The sequence below is a fragment of the Pleurodeles waltl genome, chromosome 3_1 (assembly GCF_031143425.1).
Source record: "Pleurodeles waltl isolate 20211129_DDA chromosome 3_1, aPleWal1.hap1.20221129, whole genome shotgun sequence".
NCBI lineage: Eukaryota > Metazoa > Chordata > Amphibia > Caudata > Salamandridae > Pleurodeles > Pleurodeles waltl.
Window position 1 is genome coordinate 1,912,898,485 of NC_090440.1, and position 20,775 is coordinate 1,912,919,259.

Genomic DNA, 20,775 nt, shown 5'->3' on the forward strand with positions numbered 1-20,775 from the left:
TCTTGTAGAGTGCTTCATCAAAAAGAACTAGCATTTGCAAAGCAATGAGTCTCACATTTGCTCAAGTTAGAGCTATTAGTGTTGTAAATCCATAACAGGACTTTTCTTGCTACTTAAATTGAAAATGAAAAGTAAAACAGTTGACATAAGCGAGCTGATTCAAAGCGCCATGGCTGCCATGAACACAAGTGCGAGGGAGAGACTAAAAAATGAAAAACGTTTACTCGCAGTCAATCGTGTCGGCATTCGTGCAATTATCCACGTAACAAGGGCAGCCTGCAAGGCGGTATCATTTACCAATGAAAACAAATAATTTTTGAAAGACAAGCCCATGAACCAGTGGAAGTGATGGGCGTGCAGTGGTCGTGGTTAAAAGCCCACAATTCTTACAACAGGTCCAATCACTTGTGCGCTCGACCTAAAAAAGTAGCTTTCCTCGCTCTTGATTATTTCAAAACCAGTTGGGACAGACAACGCTCATTTTTAGGGCCCAGTGTTTGATCACAGACAGCAGTTTTCTGTTTCATGCTGAACTGACCAGTTGCTACAAATATAATTCGGGATCATGTTAGCTCTAGGGTGCAGTTTTTTTTTTAAGGGTCCAGCTACCAAGGGGGCATCACATGAGTAGCCTCCTTTTGAGTGTTCCATAGTGCAGTGCTCTGGACCTGACTCTCAGAATGAATCACTTACGTGTAGTCCATGTCCTCGGGGCCCGGGAAAGGCTCCAGGGGCCAGTTGAAAAAGCAGTTAAAGAAGACAAGGCCAGCACAGGCCGCCCAGACGATAAGGATGGTGATGAAAGGGGCTCCCAGGTCATAGATCACCTGCAAAGGAAGTGGCAGAGAAGTCACAATGCAGAACAGGATAAAGTCAGAGATGTTCTGATGACTCGAGAGAGTTCATAACTGGGCAGAGCCACAGATGGACGATACTGTGGTGAAGACAGTTCACTCTCGAACAGGCTGTCTTTGATACATGTGTTTCCTCTATTCCCTGGCAGGCACAGGCACAAGAAAGTTGCCATGTTGTGAGAGGTATTTCTGGCTGGCTGAGTCTGTTGCCTCCAGGGATCACCACAGAGTGTGGCTAAAAAAGGTGGCTCACCTCTTTACCGAATCATGGGCCAGATGTATCAAAGACCCGGTTTGCATTTCCTAAATAGGGAATTTAAAGAAATCGCTATTTGAGAAATGCAAAATGGGATGTAAGAAAATAGCGAATCCCTAATAGTGATTTCTTAAAATTTGCAATTGCTATTAGGGAATCGCTATTAAGGGATGGGACTCCATTGATCCCTATGGGCCATAGGTGCGAATGGATTTGCATTTCCTAATTTGCGAATTCCTGCTAGGAACTCACAAATTAGGTAATGTAAATCCTAGGGTGCTGGAGGCCTGAGGACCCCTTTGATGCACCCCCAAAGAAATTGTGCACATGTTAAGTGCACATATGCCATAGGGGCATGTAGCGCCATAGGGGCATGTGTGCGCTACATGCCACTTTTAAAAATGCATTTTGAATGCATTTTTAAAATTGAACATGGTTACCACCAAATTTGAATTTGTGGTAATTGCATTTCCTAAATGTCCAGTTCACATTTAGGAAATCCATGATACATGTGCTTTGGATATCGCAAATAGGAATTTCAAAGCCATTCAAAGCCTCAATTTTAGGGAATCGCTAAAAATTATGATTCCCTAAAATTGCACTGCACTGCCTTTCATACTTCGCGAAAGGCGATTTTGCATTCGCAAACAGTGGAATTTACCGATTCACACCGTTTGCGAATGCAACATCCTTTGACACATCTGGCCCCATACGCCTGTTTGTTAATCCTGAAAGAGTCCCTGCAGCAGCGAGTAACTCAAATTCTTGCCGCCCCTCTCCGCTCCTAGTTGCTGAGCTTGGGGAGTCTGAAGGGCTTGCTTAACAAGAACCAATGCGCAACCTATAGAGTTCTTTGTTAGCTGGGTGTGAGCTTCCAGTTTAATAAGTAGAGGGCAGAAGGACGATCAAAGCATAGTCATGCCCAGGCCATCCTAAACCCACGCACTCTTCACCCTTCAAGGAAATGAAAGAGGCATGCCTACCTCGGGATTAGGAATTCTGACAGTGTTTTGTTAAATTAACTGCTTCCAGTGCTTTTAACATTCTTAATTTTCTCCGACTGCATCTGTGTAAACAAATGTAGATTTCAGGCCTCGATCCTCCTGTTTATGGAGATTGAATCGAAATTGAAGAAACTCAATTTGAAGACGACGCAGAACAGATCTGCTGTGCTGTCAAACTAATGCCTTTACAGTGTGGATAGTATTTGGTCAGGGCCTTGGATCAAGCACACCTCCCCTCAGTAGGATTTCTAAGACAATGCGAAGGGGAGGCTAAGCCATTGCATTCTGTGTTGCAAGTTTAGCGCTGCCGGAGACCTGTGAATGTGAACTGTATCATGCCAGGCGCACGCTGGCACAAGTGCGGCCCGTTGTGAGTGTCTGAGAGCCTGAACGAGTGTGGCACTCTGCCTGTGAGCGTGGCACTGCCTCTGCAGGTGTCCCTCGCTGTCCAGGTGTGTCTCTCCGGGGATGCGTGTCTTTGACGGGTCAGGTGTTTTCAGTGTGCAGCAATGTGTGGAAGAGGGCCCAGTGTCTGGGGTGACTGTCTGCACTCGGTGCCGCTGAGGGCATCTGATAACAAGTGTTCTGCCAGGGACGGCACAAGTTATTTCGGACCATGCGCCTGATCTGTCGCCTGTTCCAAGGGTCGCGCTGAGCATGCGTTCAAAGGGCAGCCTTATTACTCACCTTAATTCCGGGAAAGGTGACTGCGGAGGAGGCGTACGAGCCAATCATCAGTGCTATCAAGGTGGACCGAAGGTCGCCGAACATATTAGGGAGCTGGAGGAAAAGAGAGCACAAGTGTCAAAGGCCACGACTGAAGTACGATAACAACCATTAAATAGCCTATTAATGCGTAAACACCGTGCGTTGCAGATCCGGAGCTGGGGCGCTGCAAACCTGGCAGGCTGTGTATGTGCGGGGTTGGCACGTGCAGTCGTGCTGGGTAGTGCAACTGTGAACAATGGCATTCCCGCCGCGTGCACGACAGCGCCATGCACTGCCCAGCGGCAAAGACTAACCAGAAGAAAAACAGGACACTGCGGCGTAAAAAGATAATTTACTTACTCAAGGACAAACCGGAATATTACAAAGCCTCAAGTGCAAGTTTGTAGAGGAAGCAGGGAGTTTTCAAGAGATGAAGAAACCACACCCGGATGGATGCATGAGTTACACTGGATTTTAGTGTCAGGCACACCTTCCTTTCGTAAACCACTGACACACTGTGGACTTGTATGTGGCCCCTGAAAGCTAACAGGCCTTGGGGCGCACGTGGCCCTAAGACAATGAGCAGTTCATACAACCCCAGACTGCCAGCAGGCTATGTGTGCACTGAAGGCAAGAACCCTCACAGTCAGGAATACTGATGAACTGCTCACAGGTGGCAATGTACACATGGCCCTAGAGAGAGTGAGTGCCCCTCTGCCAGGTCATGCCTCCCCACTGCCTCCCTAGATGAGCTTCCTGGCCCCTCGTTGTTCCAGTAATTGCTGGGCTCCTATTGGACAGCACCCCTTGACTTTCCTGCCTCTGGGAAGAGAAGATGATAAGGGTGAGAGGACTGGTGGGGGAAGAGATGTGGTGTGTGTCTCAGATTATTTCACTGAGGTGCAATGAGTTAAGGTGCAGTCTGTGAGTCATCCATTGGGTTGGGAAAGAGACTCTGGAATAGGACTCGGATAGCCGTGACAGTCACTGGTACTCAGCTCAAGGAGAACCAATAAAAGGCAAAGAAGCCAGTCAAAGCCAAGGATACTGCGTCTTCATCCAACCCCAGCTAACGATTCACTGGCCCACCCAGGTCATGCTCTTTACAGCAGCGGATGGGCCCTTCTCTCCAACTCATACACAGAGCATCTCTCACATACATCTTCAAAAGTATAAATCCCGTTCACAGAAATAAGCATAACAAAAAACTAAGATAAGCAGGACCTCTAATAGGCAGTCAAAACAGACTTTAATCAATCACAACTTGCGCGTTCCATGCACGTGCAGTGCTGTGTTGAAAGTAGGGTTTTCTTTATACCCTCTAGGAACCATCAACTGAGAAGTTAGTCACACTAACACTCTCACGTCCAGTATAACGTTGACTCGTGGAGAGTGTGTGACTGAGCTCAACACTGTCCGTGGCAGGTAAGAATTCTCCAGTAATTAGGAGACTTGCCAGTCATCTCAGGGACAGTGTCTGAATGACACAATACTCTCAGAGACCTGTAAAAGGATAAATCTCTTTAAATATTACAGAGTCAAAAATCTCAACCTATACCGAGTAAAGACACAAAGGGCCTTATTTAAAACTCAGCAGATGGGTTACTCTCTCACAACGGTGACGGATATCCCATCCGCAGAATTCTAAACCTCATTCCAACCCATCCCTCAAGTTTTAAACCAGGCCCAGGGTCTGGTTACCGGAAACATTTTCTGTTTCTAAGCTCATGGTTTCTAGCCATTTAATTCACTGAGATCTAGATGCATAATTAACAGGCTATCTCACAATAATGGTTGGAATTTCCACAGGCATTAACTATGGAGAGACAACCTTCCTTTCTTAACAGCCGTCATGTATATTCTCTTGAGGCAGGAGCTTCTTGGTGTTATAGGCAATTCAGCAGTCGATCACACCAGAACCTCCTCACTCCCAGCCGATGTTGCCAAACATCAGTACAATTTTTGGCCAAGTAGGGTACTGGCTAAACTGAACAGTCGACCACAGAGCTTTCAAAATTTCAGAGCCCTTAGTTTGTACGGCATAAAATTCCTACCTAGCCGACCCACTAACAGCCACAAATTAGTTGTATTGACGGGTCTGGCCCAGCACCTATGACTTTTAACTTTTGAATGCTGTGGTCTTACGCCACCCCTCCTTCTTTTGCGTCCTAAATAAATAAGGTTGCCTAAGGAAGGCTGGTGCTTTACAGCTTTGACAATAAAGCACACTTTTGATCTAATCAGTGCTAATCTACGAATGAAGGGCCCAGTTCAGGATAAATATTGCTACAGGTAATCAAAAATGAGAGCTAGCTCTACCACCCCTGCACCAATCTCCAAAAGTTACGTTCTTTTCACAGAGTCCTTAGAATACAGAGAGGCTCTGGGATGATTAGGTTGCTTCAAAGACAAAAAGCCTCACAGACCTCAGGATGTTAGGGAGTGTCTCAAAAATGCTGGCAAGCACTGGCACACTTGCACTGTTGGATTACTGAATGGCCTCAAAAGGCTGGCAGATTGAGGACTTCAGAATGCTAATGTGCAGTAGGAACTCCCAGGAGCCCTGCATACTGACTGACAAGCAGAATGCAGTGCCTTCAGGGACCCCGAAATTCAGACATGCTGTGGTATGCCAGACGAGCTCCAAAATTTTGGAAGAGCTGTCTAGCGTTAGCTGACACAAGGCAGGACAATCATAGGCGACAGGCAGATGACCTAGGGCAGTGGTTCTCAAACTGTGGTCAGGGGAACCCTGGGGGTTCACGAAGCCTCCTCAGGGGGTCCCAGACGGCTTAGAAAATGAAATAATATTAACAGATTACATCCCCTGCTTTCAGTAATGACTCAGTGGGGGGTCCCTGGATTCCAATAATGATTCAGTGGGGGTCCCCGGGTTCCAATAATGATAAAGTGGGGATCCACATAAGTCAAAAGGTTGGGAACCACTGACCTAGGGTGAGGTAATGTATGAGGGACATTAAAAGAGACACGTGTGGGCACCTGCTTGTAAAGGGCTTAAACTTGTATCCTGCATACAACGAGCTATAGGGCTCAGATTTGCCCACAGGACTCGGGAGGGGTAACCACCAGTCTGTACCGGACTGAGACTGATACTAGAAATGTTTTGACACTTAACAGGAAATTAATGTTTTCAGAGACAGGCATAAGAGGAAATGAAATCTCTCTGCAGCAGATTCTGATGAACCATGGCTATACACTCTTGAAACTCGGTTCTTCTTTTTTTTAATGTGTCACCTGCAGCAAATGAGAAGCAAACGTGCACTGAAAAGCACTGCTCCTCAATAACCAATTCTGTGTGCAACTCCCAATGGAAAGAGGCATCTTTTCTAAGACATAGACAAAGATCCCAGTAAATGCAATGCTGGGCAGGGACCCTTGGAAATGGTGGGAGCCCTTAAAAATGGTGGCCTAGCAGAGAATCCATAACATAGCGAGCACTTGGCCAGGACAGTCAGAAGTGGAAGGGAAGCCAGCCTTGGATATCCGAGAGAGACCCTAGAGAAACGATGCAGTTCACCGAATGTTTGAGAGTGAGGTAGAATTGAATCGCCTGTGCAACGGCTTTTTTTAAAAAAGAGGTGCCTACCACCCTGGGTGTGTGAGACTGGAAAAGAGGTGCAGTAACCTGGAATACTGGGGACGAAAACAGGCACGCGGGCAGGAGGGGAGCAGCAAGACCAAAGGCCCAGCCGCATTCTGCTCGAGATATTCGTGAGGCGAGACCTTTTAAGAGAGCTACCGTCAATCGGGGGGGGTGCACCACACCCTGGAACGGTGACTGAGCAGTTCTGGGTACATGAGAAACAGAGGGGCAGAACAAGGGGACGGGCTGATGGCAAGGGTCTATGCAATAGGGGCTTTGGGCTGAATACCATTATTTTTTCCAAACCCACTAGTCCACAAAGCTGTGATTTCAATGAAAAAGATCTGTAGTCTGTGAGCGAGCCTTTGAAGTACACAAATGCTGGTAGAGATGGTCCCCAAGCGTACACAAAATGCCCATGAATAATTCACGGGGGAACATTCAGGTCCGGTGTACTGGTTCTCCTTTGTACTGAGGGAGAATCTTAGCTTTCCCTATCGCAGGTGCTATGGTCAGGGGATCGGATGGAGTCCATGTTTGAGGTCATTGATTTAGTAAAGTCAAGGAAACTCTTTCTTTACCACCCAGTCCTCAGGTCCTGATTCATATTGCACTATGTTTAAGTCTTTAAAAATTCTGGGACTTCCATCTTGCTGTCCAGCATAATATGGGCCTTCCCCCCTCAAAAGAAAATCTTTGGCTTGAGAATCTCCACGGTTTAGGTGAGCACCCCAACATGACATGAAAATGTAACATTTTCACTTTTTCTTAGACCTCTGCCATTATCTGCAGAATTATGCCTGGCTATCTAATGGCATAAGCCAGTGGCTCGCAACCTTTTGACTTCTGTGGACCCCCCATAACACGAACCCGGGGACCCCCACATAATCATTATTGGAATCTGGAGACCCCCACTGAGTCATTACTGAAAGCTGAGGACCTTATCTGTTAATATTATTTAATTTTCTGAGCAGTCATGGGGCCCCTGGGGAGGCTTTGCAGACCCCCAGTGGTCCCTGGGCCACAGGATGGGAACCACTGGCATAAGCAAACGTATGCTCTAGTGCAAGAATCTTGAAAGCTGTAGCCCTATAATGTCATTTCAGCACCTGTGCGATCCCAGCAGGAACAGCCAAGATTCGTTCTAAGCCATGGGGCTGAGGGGATGAGTGGGATTCGTCTCCGGTGGCACGTGCCCAAGGAAAGCACAGCCCCTCTCACTGACTTTGCTTCTTCCTCATAGGGCTACAACCCTGTAGTCCTCCAGGACACGCTCACCTTGCACCTGCTACTCATCCTTAGATATCAGTCATCAAGCAGTCAGTTGTAGAGCCGTCAGTCAACAAGCAGTGAGCTGATGAGCTGTCAGTCAGTGCTAAGGCTCTCAATCAACAAGCAGTCCGGTATAGAGATTGTAGAGCTCTCAGTTCTACAGCCGTCAGTTATTAAGCAGTCAGTTGCGGAGCCGTCAGTCAGCAAGCAGTGAGCTGATGAGCTGTCAGCAGTCAGTCCTAGAGCCGTCAGTCAACAAGCAGTCAGGTATAGATATTGTAGAGCTCTCAGTGCTACAGCCATCAGTGATCAAGCAGTCAGTTGTAGAGCCGCCAGTCAACAAGCAGTGAGCTGATGAGCTGTCAGTCAGTCAGTGCTAGGGCCCTCTATCAACAAGGAGTCAGGTATCGAGATTGTAGAGCTCTCAGTTCTACAGCTGTCAGTTATTAAGCAGTCAGTTGTAGAGCTGTCAGTCAGCAAGCAGTGAGCTGATGAGCTGTCAGCAGTCAGTCCTACAGCTGTCAGTCATCAAGCAGTCAGTTAAAAAGCCCTCAATCAACAAGCATTGCGCTGATGAGCTGTCAGTCAGTCAGTGCTAGGGCCCACAATCAACTAGCAGTCAGGTATGGAGATTGTAGAGCTCTCAGTTCTACAGCCATCAGTCATTAAGCAGTCCTTTGTAGAGCCTATAGTCAACAAGAAGTGAACTGATGAGCTGTCAGTCCTAGAGCAGTCAGTCATCAAGCAGTCAGTTATTGAGATTGTAGAGCTGTCAGTTCTACAGCCATCAGTCACTAAGCATTCAGTTATAGAGCCCTCAGTCAACAGCCATTGAGCTGATGAACTGTCAGCAGTCAGTCCTAGAGACTCCAGTCCTCAAGCAATGAGCTGATGAGTTACCAGTCAGTCCTACAGCCCTCATTCAACAAGCATTTGCGCTGATGAGCTGTCAGTCAGTGCTACAGCCCTCAATCAACAAGCAGTTAGGTATTGAGATTGTAGAGCTCTCAGTTCTACAGCCATCAGTCATTCATTTTGGCAGCAGTGTTCTCCAACTGTTGAACAGTCATAGCTGTGCCTTCGCGCTGCTACTTCCGGATGCAGTGTTTCTGGCAGATGCAGAGTTCTCTAAATACTACAGCTGTGTGCAGCGGTCTGTAACTGCTTTAGAAGGATGCAGTGTTCTGTATCTGACATAACAGTGTTCCCTAACTGCTTCAGCCGGATGCAGTGGTGTCTAACTGCTTCAGCCGGATGCAGCGGTCTCTAACTGCTACAGCCGGATGCAGCGTTCTGTAACTGCTACAGCCGGATGCAGCGTTCTGTAACTGCTTCAGCCGGATGCAGCGTTCTGTAACTGCTTCAGCCAGATGCAGCGTTCTCTAACTGCTTCAGCCGCATGCAGCGTTCTCTAACTGCTTCAGCCGCATGCAGCGTTCTCTAACTGCTTCAGCCGGATGCCGCGGTCTCTAACTGCTACTGCCGGATGCCGCGGTCTCTAACTGCTGCAGCCGGATGCAGCGGTCTCTAACTGCTGCAGCCGGATGCAGCGGTCCCTAACTGCTGCAGCCGGATGCAGCGGTCCCTAACTGCTGCAGCCGGATGCAGCGGTCCCTAACTGCTGCAGCCGGATGCAGCGGTCCCTAACTGCTGCAGCCGGATGCAGCGGTCCCTAACTGCTGCAGCCGGATGCAGCGGTCCCTAACTGCTGCAGCCGGATGCAGCGGTCCCTAACTGCCACAGCCGGATGCAGCGTTCCGTAACTGCCACAGCCGGATGCAGCGTTCTCTAACTGCCACAGCCGGATGCAGCGTTCTCTAACTGCCACAGCCGGATGCAGTGTTCACTAACACCTACAGCCGGATGTAGCAGTCTGTAACTAATACAACCGGATGCATTGGTTTGTAAGTACTATAGCCGGATGAATTGGTTTGTAAGTACTATAGCCGGATGCAGCGTTCTGTAACTGCCACAGCCGGATGCAGCGTTCTGTAACTGCCACAGCCGGATGCAGCGTTCTGTAACTGCTGCAGCCGGATGCAGTGTTCACTAACACCTGCAGCCGGATGTAGCAGTCTGTAACTAATACAACCGGATGCATTGGTTTGTAAATACTATAGCCGGATGCAGCGTTCTGTAACTGCTGCAGCCGGATGCAGCAGTCCCTAACTGCTACAGCCGGATGCAGTGTTCACTAACACCTGCAGCCGGATGTAGCAGTCTGTAACTAATACAACCGGATGCATTGGTTTGTAAGTACTATAGCTGGATGCAGCGGTCTGTAACTGCTATAGCTCTCCAGTACGCTCAGAATTCTTGCCCCTGGAATGGTGCATCAATGAACACCAGGACATGTCTTCCGTCAGGGACACTCCTGAAGTCAACATGGAATAGAGTCCATGGTGAGGTACTTGCATCTTTAGTGAGCAAGGGAACCAACCTCGCAGTATCACTTTAGTTGACACTGCAGGCACTGGGCTACGTGCTCGCCTGCCGTGGAGTCCATTCCTGCAGTCTATCCTTGGTCTTTGCCATGCCCTGATGGCTCTGGTGGGCTTGTCTCACCAGGAGTCCTTTCATGGGTCAGGGTACCTCAGTCTGCCTGCCTCTGAGCATAAGGGCTTCACTCGTCACACAGAGCTCCGAGTGCACTCTCCAGAGCCAGGAGGGTCGCCCAGTTGTTATATTGGATTGCGTCCCTCTCTCGCTCACTTGCTCCACACAGCTGTCTTGTTATGACTCATAGACAAACTCTTTCAGCGAAAGGGCCTGAGGGCAGGCAGTCTGGGTGATCAGTTGGATCTGTGGCTTCAGTCGGCCTTATGGCTTCACTCGCTAGGCAAAGTGGATGCCTCGATTAAAAATAGGCCGCATTCTCCTCCCTTACAGTGGGCCTTTGTCAGTGGGCTGAGTGGGTCGGCGAACATAGCCAAATCGTGCATCAACCACCTACAGTACTTCGCCATCCCTAGAAAATGTCTCCCTTCCATGTAAAAAGTTGGTACTTGGGCGTTCCTCGGATCTATGCTGATACTCTCTGATGAGAATATGTAGTGATACAACATGAGGCGTTGGTCGAAGAATGTGCATTTGATCCCGCTAAGTTGACGCCTCAGTCTGACACTGTGGAAGTGCTCACATGTACTGATAGTGCTCATTTTAGGATTTGGAGTATATTAGCACATCCACTCTGATGTTGATTACCCAGGATAGTCCAGACTGGTTCCCATATGGCATTTTGGGGAAACCTCTGCAATGGAAATGATTCTAAAGTTCAGTCTTTGGTAGCATCGTAGCTCCAGGTGTGTTGTGATAGTCATTCGTTTGTAGCACTGTAGCTCCTGGTGTGTTGTGATAGTCATTTGTTTGTAGCACTGTAGCTCCTGGTGTGTTGAGAAGGAAGTAAAGTATCTGCTTCCAAGGTGTAAGAATAGTTGGTTGTAACCTGAGGTAAGGTTGACTTTGGATAATCGTTTGGCTCTGGTGAGATCTGCTACAATGTCTTTTATAATGTGTGTGATATGGTTCTCCCTCCAGATGCCTTGATTGTGGAGGCAGATATCTATGCAGAGCCTGACTGCTCCTGGTTGCTTGGGTTTAGGGTGATTACCATTGGAGATACCCAGGGAGTCGGACTGGACACCTTCTTGATTACTCGTAGAATTTTTGTCTTGCAGCTCCTCTTTCACTTGTGTCCTCAGATGAAAAGGGACGCTATGGTGCATCAATGCCAGTGATTTGACTCTCTCATGAAAGTGCAGCTTAACGCGATAGTCCTTGAGACTCCCTAGGCCTCTGATCACATGCCCAAATTCTAGTAGAAGGTTTTTCACTTAGTGGGTGTGTACTTGACTGGCGAATGCTATCAGCCCCAGCCCCAGATGTTCTGCAGTGCAGCAGCTGATGAGGGTATCTCACCCTCATGGTGACCGACAACCTCAAGTTGATCTGCTCTAGGTGCCAGACATGCTCTTCAAACATTCCTGCTAGCTGGAATAGGACTGTTGCTGTCACAAACAAAGATTGTTGTGTTTGTAGTGGCTGCTCAGGCTGCATTTCCAAGCATTGGTACGGTGGCATGTCCATTTTATTTACCAATGGCCTAGAGTCTATAAGAGCTGAGAAGGGTTGGCCGTTGATCTCAATGCTGCAAATGGGCTGTGGACTCTTGGTTGCTTTACCTTTTGCCGTTTCATCATCTCCCTGTGCATTGTGTAGAATCTAGTCTCTCTCCAGGTAGTGATTTCCCCACCTTTCTCCCAATCTAAGCTCTCCAACGAGGGCACGTGCATCACTCTCTTATCACCATGTCTGCATCTGGTTCCACTTCGGCACACTCTGTGAAGTGGTTCTCTGTGAAGTGGTTCGTCCTCCTACATCTTGAACGGGTTCAGGCCCGGTTCCCTCAGGAGGATGCAGGGTATCACACTATACTTGAGCGTGGACCTCTTCTTGTGGGTCGTCGTGTACAGGTGCTCCCCATCTCTCACGGTTGCACATAGGACCTCTCCAGTCCCTGCAGTGACACATAACACAAACCCAAGGCCTGCTGAGGTGTGGGGTGCAGTGAGGCCTCCCCAGTCCATGCTGTGACGCATAACACAAACCCAAGGCCTGCCGGGGTGTGAGGTGCAGTGAGGCCTCTCCAGTCCATGCTGTGATGCATAACACAAACCTAGCTCCTAGTTTTTGGGTTGTTATACTAGATATCTATGAATTCCTGCTCTCATCTTATCACACTTATCTACTCATCACTCTTATGTCATGTCTCTATCAAACTATCCTCCATTCTCACTCTGACTCATCCCAAATCCCTTCTACCACTTTCACCTCCTAAATATCTCTGCCTAAGCTCTTCCCTCCACATCTAACTCACCAAACCTCACTCTACCTCTGTGACCTCCCACACAACCCTACTAAATTCTCCTGCATTCATCTCACCCTGCTACTATGCTCTCCCTAACCCTTCCACATACTCTTCCCCCTCCGCCCCCATTTATTCATCCCAAGCCTTTGGGTTGAGTAAATGAAGGATATCCTCCCAATTAACACTTCTGGATTTCTTTCCTCCTCCACCCCTCCATTACTCCAGTCAATCTAACTAACAAACTCTCATATCCACGGCTCAAATTAACTCATAATAATACTAAAACTGTACTCATTATTAAACGATACTAATCCATCACTAATTCTTGTTGGGTTCCGGAGTAGCGTGCTACTCATCGAAAAGCGCTTCGACGCCTCGTCAGGGGTAGTAAGCGCTATATAATGAAAATGTCACTTACCCAGTGTACACCTGTTCGTGGCATCAGTCGCAGTAGATTCGCATGTTCTGCAATAGCTCGCCATCTGGTGTTGGGCCGGAGTGTTACAAGTTGTTTTTCTTCGAAGAAGTCTTTCGAGTCACGGGACCGAGTGACTCCTCCTTTTGTCTCCATTGCGCATGGGCGTCGACTCCATCCTCGATTGTTTTTCCCCGCAGAGGGTGAGGTAGGAGTTGAATTGTAGTAATAGTGCCCATGCAATGGAGTGACTAAGTATGCACTTATTTAAGGTTGAGATGATACATATATAAATAATTGAAGGTAACTTCCAAACTGCTACAGGCTCCCGGGGAGGCGGGTGGGCACATGCGAATCTACTGCGACTGATGCCACGAACAGATGTACACTGGGTAAGTGACATTTTCAGTTCGATGGCATCTGTCGCTGTAGATACGCATGTTCTGCAATAGACTAGTAAGCAGTTATTTCCCCAAAAGCGGTGGATCAGCCTGTAGGAGTGGAAGTAGTCTGAAATAATGTCCTTAATACAGCTTGACCTACTGTGGCTTGTTGTGCGGATAACACGTCTACACAGTAGTGCTTGGTGAATGTGTGAGGCGTAGACCATGTGGCTGCCTTACATATTTCTTGCATTGGGATGTTTCCTAGAAAGGCCATGGTAGCACCTTTCTTTCTGGTTGAGTGTGCCCTTGGTGTAATGGGCAGCTGTCGTTTAGCTTTAAGGTAGCAGATTTGGATGCATTTAACTATCCATCTGGCTATACCTTGTTTTGAAATTGGGTTTCCTGCATGAGGTTTTTGAAATGCAATAAAGAGTTGTTTAGTCTTTCTGATGTTCTTTGTTCTGTCAATGTAATACATTAATGCTCTTTTGACATCTAATGTATGTAGTGCCCTTTCAGCTACGGTATCTGGCTGTGGAAAGAACACCGGAAGTTCCACTGTTTGATTTAGATGGAACGGTGAAATAACCTTTGGCAAAAATTTAGGATTGGTCCTTAGGACGACTTTATTTTTGTGTAGTTGTATAAAAGGTTCCTGTATAGTAAACGCCTGAATCTCGCTTACTCTTCTCAGGGAAGTAATGGCGATGAGAAATGCCACCTTCCAGGTTAGGAACTGTATGTCGCAGGAGTGCATGGGTTCAAAAGGTGGACCCATAAGTCTAGTTAGGACAACATTTAGGTTCCATGAAGGAACAGGTAGTGTTCTTGGTGGTATAATTCTCCTAAGGCCCTCCATGAATGCTTTAATGACTGGTATTTTATATAGGGAAGTTGAATAGGTAGTCTGCAGGTATGCAGATATTGCTGCAAGGTGAATCTTAATGGAAGAGAAAGCTAGGTTAGATTTTTGTAAGTGAAGCAAGTAACCCACTACATGTTCTGGAGTTGTGTGTAATGGTTGTATTTGATTAATATGGCAGTAGCAAACAAACCTCTTCCATTTACTTGCATAGCAGTGCCTGGTGGATGGCCTTCTTGCTTGTTTTATGACTTCCATACATTCTTGGGTAAGTTGTAAGTGCCCGAATTCTAGGATTTCAGGAGCCAGATTGCTAGATTCAGCGATGCTGGATCTGGGTGTCTGATCTTTTGGTTGTGCTGTGTCAACAGATCTGGCCTGTTGGGCAATTTGATGCAGGGTACCACTGATAGGTCTAGCAGCGTTGTGTACCAGGGTTGCCTTGCCCAAGTTGGTGCTATCAATATGAGTTTGAGTTTGCTTTGACTGAGTTTGTTTACCAGGTAAGGAAGGAGAGGGAGAGGAGGAAAAGCGTAAGCAAATATCCCTGACCAGTTCATCCATAGGGCATTGCCTTGGGATTGTTTGTGTGGGTATCTGGATGCGAAGTTTTGGCATTTTGCGTTCTCCCTTGTCGCAAACAAGTCTATCTGAGGTGTTCCCCAGAGTTTGAAATAAGTGTTCAGTATTTGGGGGTGAATTTCCCATTCGTGGACCTGTTGGTGATCTCGAGAGAGATTGTCTGCGAGTTGATTTTGTATCCCTGGTATAAACTGTGCAATTAGGCGAATTTGGTTGTGAATTGCCCAATGCCAAATTTTTTGTGCTAACATGCTTAACTGCGTGGAGTGCGTCCCTCCCTGCTTGTTTAGATAATACATTGTTGTCATGTTGTCTGTTTTGACGAGAATGTATTTGTGAACTATTATTGGTTGGAAAGCTTTTAGTGCTTGAAAAACTGCAAGAAGTTCTAGGTGATTGATATGCAGTTTTGTTTGATGTACGTTCCATTGTCCTTGTATGCTGTGTTGATCGAGGTGTGCTCCCCACCCTGTCATGGAAGCATCTGTTGTTATTACGTATTGTGGCACTGGGTCTTGAAAAGGCCGCCCCTTGTTTAAATTTATGTTGTTCCACCACAGAAGCGAGAGGTAAGTTTGGCGGTCTATTAACACCAGATCTAGAAGGTGACCCTGTGCTTGAGACCACTGTGATGCTAGGCATTGTTGTAAGGGCCTCATGTGCAGTCTTGCGTTTGGGACAATGGCTATGCATGATGACATCATGCCTAGGAGTTGTAATACCATCTTTGCTTGTATCTTTTGTGTTGGATACATGCGTTGTATGATGGTGTTGAAATTTTGAATTCTTTGTGGACTTGGAGTGGCTACTCCTTTTGATGTGTCTATTATGGCTCCCAGGTATTGTTGTACCTTGCGTGGCCGAATCTTGGATTTTGTGAAATTGACGGTGAACCCTAGTTTGAAGAGGGTTTGTATGATATGATTTGTGTGATTTGAGCACTCTATTAACGAATGGGCCTTGATTAGCCAGTCGTCTAGATATGGGAACACATGTATTTGCTGCCTTCTGATGTGTGCAGCGACTACCGCTAGACATTTGGTAAAGACTCTTGGTGCGGTTGTTAATCCGAAAGGCAGTACCTTGAATTGGTAATGTATTCCTTTGAATACAAACCTTAGGTATTTCCTGTGCGATGGGTGAATTGGTATATGGAAATAAGCATCCTTGAGGTCTAAAGTTGCCATGTAGTCGTGCAGCTTTAGCAATGGCAATACTTCTTGTAGTGTGACCATGTGGAAGTGGTCTGATTTGATGAAAGTGTTGACTACTCTGAGGTCTAGGATTGGTCTCAGTGTTTTGTCCTTCTTTGGTATCAGAAAGTACAGTGAGTAAACTCCTGTGTTTATTTGTGTGTTTGGCACTAATTCGATTGCATTCTTTTGCAATAGTGCCTGCACTTCTATCTCTAGGAGATTGGAATGGTGTGTTGTTAAATTTTGTGCTTTTGGTGGTATGTTTGGAGGGAACTGTAGAAATTCTATGCAGTAACCATGTTGGATAATTGCTAGAACCCAAGTGTCTGTAGTGATTTTCTCCCATGCTCTGTAATAATGACCTATTCGTCCCCCCACTGGTGTTGTGTGGAGGGGGTGAGTGACATGTGAGTCACTGTTTAGTAGTAGGGGTTTTGGGGCTTTGGAATCTTCCTCTATTTCTAGGGAATTGCCCTCCTCTATATTGTCCCCGAAAACCTCCTCTATACTGTCCTTGGTAACTGGACGGTGTGGCTTGTGAGGTGCTGGCTTGTGTGCTTTGACCCCGAAACCCCCCTCGAAAGGGCGTTTTACGGAATGAGCTGTAATTCCCTCTGCTCTGCGGGGAGTAGAGTGCGCCCATGGCTTTGGCAGTGTCCGTATCTTTTTTGAGTTTCTCAATCGCTGTGTCCACTTCTGGACCGAACAGTTCTTTTTCATTAAAAGGCATATTGAGAACTGCTTGTTGAATCTCTGGTTTAAATCCAGACGTTCGGAGCCATGCATGCCTTCTGATAGTTACAGATGTATTAATTGTCCGTGCAGCTGTATCTGCAGCGTCCATGGAGGAGCGGATCTGGTTGTTGGAGATGGCCTGTCCCTCCTCAACCACTTGTTTTGCCCTATTTTGGAAGTCTTTGGGCAGATGTTCAATGAGATGTTGCATCTCGTCCCAGTGGGCTCTGTCATAGCGCGCAAGTAGTGCCTGGGAGTTCGCGATGCGCCACTGGTTTGCAGCTTGTGCTGCGACTCTTTTACCAGCTGCATCAAACTTGCGGCTTTCTTTATCTGGGGGTGGTGCATCTCCAGATGTGTGAGTTGGCCCTTTTCCTAGCTGCTCCTACAACAACAGAGTCTGGTGGCAGCTGTGTTGTGATGAAAGCCGGGTCTGTAGGAGGCGGCTTATACTTTTTTTCCACCCTTGGTGTGATTGCCCTACTTTTGACCGGGTCCTTAAATATGTCTTTTGCGTGCCGGAGCATACCAGGGAGCATAGGCAGGCTTTGGTAGGAGCTGTGGGTGGAGGAGAGTGTGTTGAACAGGAAATCATCCTCGACCTGTTCTGAGTGGAGGCTTACGTTGTGAAATTGTGCTGCTCTAGCCACCACCTGAGAGTACGCGGTGCTGTCTTCTGGTGGAGATGGTTTTGTAGGGTATGCCTCTGGGCTGTTATCTGACACTGGGGCGTCGTATAGGTCCCATGCGTCCTGGTCTTGGTCACCCTGGCTCATGGTGGTGTGAGCTGGGGAGTGTGATGGCGTTTGTGCTGGTGAAACGTTAATCAAGGGCGGAGGAGAGGGTGGTGGTGTAACTCTTTTCACCACTTTTGGTTGTGGTGCTTGTTCCGTCTGGAACTCCAACCTTCTCTTTCTCCTAATGGGGGGAAGGGTGCTTATTTTTCCTGTCCCCTGCTGAATGAAGATACGCTTTTGCGTATGGTCCGCATCAGTTGCTTGTAGCTCTTCCTCAAACCTATGCTTCTGCATTTGGGAGGTTAGCGAGTGCTCTTCTGTATAAGAGCCTGAAGCTGGGTCGCTTGCAGTTTGTTTCGGCGTCGAAACTGTGTCTGCGTGTTTTTTCGGCTCCGAGGTGACTTTTTTCCTTTTCGGGGCCGAAACCTCTCGGCGTCGATCTGTTTCGGTGCCGCTGTCTCGGCGTCGAGCCGTGTCCACACCGGCATCTCGGTGTCGAGGCTTGTCTCCAGCACTTTCTCGGTCCCGAGAAGGCTGCGTGCCGGTGTCTCGACCGGAGTCGGACGATCTCGGCACTGTTTGGGCCTTTTTCGGTGCCGACGGTCGGTCACCGATTTTATGGGTTGAGCCATGGCCTGGTGGCAGTGGCGTCCCCTGGGCCTTGTAAATGTTTCTTTGTGTGGTTTTCGACGTCTTACTCACGGTTTGTGTATCGTCGAATCCTTCGGAGTCTGAGTCTTGGATCGAGAAGGTACCTTCCTCTTCCTGTTCCTCGAACTCCCGTCGGGCTGTCGGTGCGGACGCCATTTGAAGTCTTCTGGCTCGACGGTCTCGGAGTGTTTTTCGGGACCGGAACGCACGACAGGCCTCGCAGGTGTCTTCGCTGTGCTCAGGTGACAGGCACAGGTTGCAGACCAAGTGTTGGTCTGTGTAGGGGTATTTATTGTGGCATTTGGGGCAGAAACGGAACGGGGTCCGTTCCATCGGCGTTCTTCAGCACGCGGTCGGGCCGACCAGGCCCCGACGGAGGATCGAAAAATTACCCCGAAGGGCACCGGAGCTCTTCGATCTTCGATGCGGTGTTGAATGTAAGTATGCCGATCCCGAACGCAACAATACCGACGAAAATCTTCCGAAATTAACTATTTTTTCTGTTCCGAAACTCGGAGCGACAGGAACACGTCCGAACCCGATGGCGGAAAAAAAACAATCGAGGATGGAGTCGACGCCCATGCGCAATGGAGACAAAAGGAGGAGTCACTCGGTCCCGTGACTCGAAAGACTTCTTCGAAGAAAAACAACTTGTAACACTCCGGCCCAACACCAGATGGCGAGCTATTGCAGAACATGCGTATCTACAGCGACAGATGCCATCGAACATACGATTACAATACAATACAATACGTTTTCTGCTTTTCTGAGAAACCCACATCTTACCCAATATACTGAACATTTCCCCAGTATGTTTCGACTCAGTACAAGCCTTTCCAGTAGCTGCGTCATATTCACCATGCTGGTGGGTGATAGTGATCCTGAAAGTCTATGCACATCTGTACTTTAAGCTTTGGCATCAAGGTGTCCCTGTCCTTAATAACTTCCCTTTTGGAGTGCACGATTTCAGACTATCACTGCGGGCCTGAAACTGACATTGTTATGTATTTCAAGGCCAGTGGCTTAAAAACTGCATCTCTGGATCTTTACTCTGCAGATGTTGAAGGCCTTTCACTTACTGAAGTCTTATGTGGAAGGTAAAGCACACCAAGAAGGGTCTTTGGGTCTTCTAATCTTGTGTGTGGCATTGTTGCTCCTTGGAACGGTGCTGCTGGCTTCAGGAAATCCTCTTGTCTGCGCCTCCACGGACTGAAATTCCTCTCCGAGGGACACGTTATGCTTTTATTCATTGAGTTGCCCTCTTCCACTCCCTCTTCCAGGAGCTTAGATGCGGAGCCCTGACTTGATGCTGTAGTGTAACTGGCACAGTGTTTCTCCCGGCCAACCTCTAAAGTCTTTGGCTTAAATCAGGAAAATGAGGCATCATCTCGAGGCTCCTTTCTTAGACCCCGAGTTTGTCCAGGAAACTATAACATCCTCACCCCACCTGAGGGGTTACCCAGGCCAGGGGCAGCAATAATTATAGAATTCCAGGTGTTTTGACTAGTACTATGATTGGAACCCTGTTATCACAAGGCATTGGAAATTATCTGCAAAATGGTAATTCCACACCCAGTTCCCCAGGTTAGCTCCTCGTTTCTCTCTGATACTTCACCTGCTGAAATCACTTCAGCTGCCGAAATCGCTGGATGAAATGCACAGGCTCTGCGAATCTCCCAATTCAGAATTACCTGGAACCTCCTCATGAGGACCTCAATGTTTGTCCATCAAAGAAATGTTTGATTACACATTATGAAGAATGTTAATTTGAAAATTAAGAAAAAATGCAACATGAAATTACTTAAAACCGGTCATTCTTGTCTTCTGCTTTCGTTATGTAGCCATTATCACATGATGGAATAGTCTGTAATTGTTGGTATCTCTGACACTGTCTCTAGTTCATCTTCTTCTGACTGAGGCCAGAACAGCCAAAGACAATCAATCACTCGATGAAACTGAAGCGTGGGTTTACAGCCAACATCATGGGAGTGTCTCATAAAGAACAAAACCCCAGTTTAATTTTACAAAGAAAAACAATTTGCTAATGAGTACAACCACCAAATGGCAATAAAGTGTTTAACTTGCGAATCCATAACTGATTCATGCTATAAAACTCTTGTGTGAAGCTCAACTCTGTTCTTTTCTGTGACTCTGCGTGTGTGCGCGTGTGTGCATGCGTGTGTTGGGTCCCATGAATCACAGGAGGCATAGCTAACATTATTACAGGGAATCACTTTTCTCTTCAGTTACATCCGAACTTAAAAATCACCCCTTCCTCAGTTCTGACTGTTTTTCCTCATTCTTGGATTAACGTAGACTTGTTGCCTTAATGGTACTTCTGGAGGTGTGACCTAGACAAAATCAAGGAGTCTCACAAGTCTTCCTGCTTCTGAGAAAGGGTGTTAGAGGAAAGGAAGTTAGGCTCCAAATTCCTATTGTAGGCCATCTGTCGGGCAATCTGTTGTTTTCTAATTTGCTGAATGTTTAGGGTTTGCCAGGACCTTGTTCATAAAGACGCAGATGAGCAGGACAGGTCAAGGCCAATCAGGGCGGGCCTTGAGTTCTGGTGCCACCTGGTGCGATAATCTTTTTTGGTTCCCCCACTCCCCTGTGACCTCCTCCTCGGATTTCCTCACTACCACCCAT

General features: G+C 47.4%; 1 protein-coding gene across 1 annotated transcript in view; it reads right to left on the minus strand.

Moving 5' to 3' along the window:
- Positions 1-20,775, minus strand: part of SLC43A2 (solute carrier family 43 member 2) — a 114,608-nt gene that overhangs the window by 56,134 nt on the left and 37,699 nt on the right. Inside the window, exons 6-7 of the mRNA XM_069226110.1 lie at positions 2,802-2,894; positions 694-827 (exon numbers count right to left, since the gene is read on the minus strand). Of these exons, the coding sequence (XP_069082211.1) occupies positions 694-827; positions 2,802-2,894 (227 nt within the window). The remainder of the gene's footprint in view (positions 1-693; positions 828-2,801; positions 2,895-20,775) is intronic.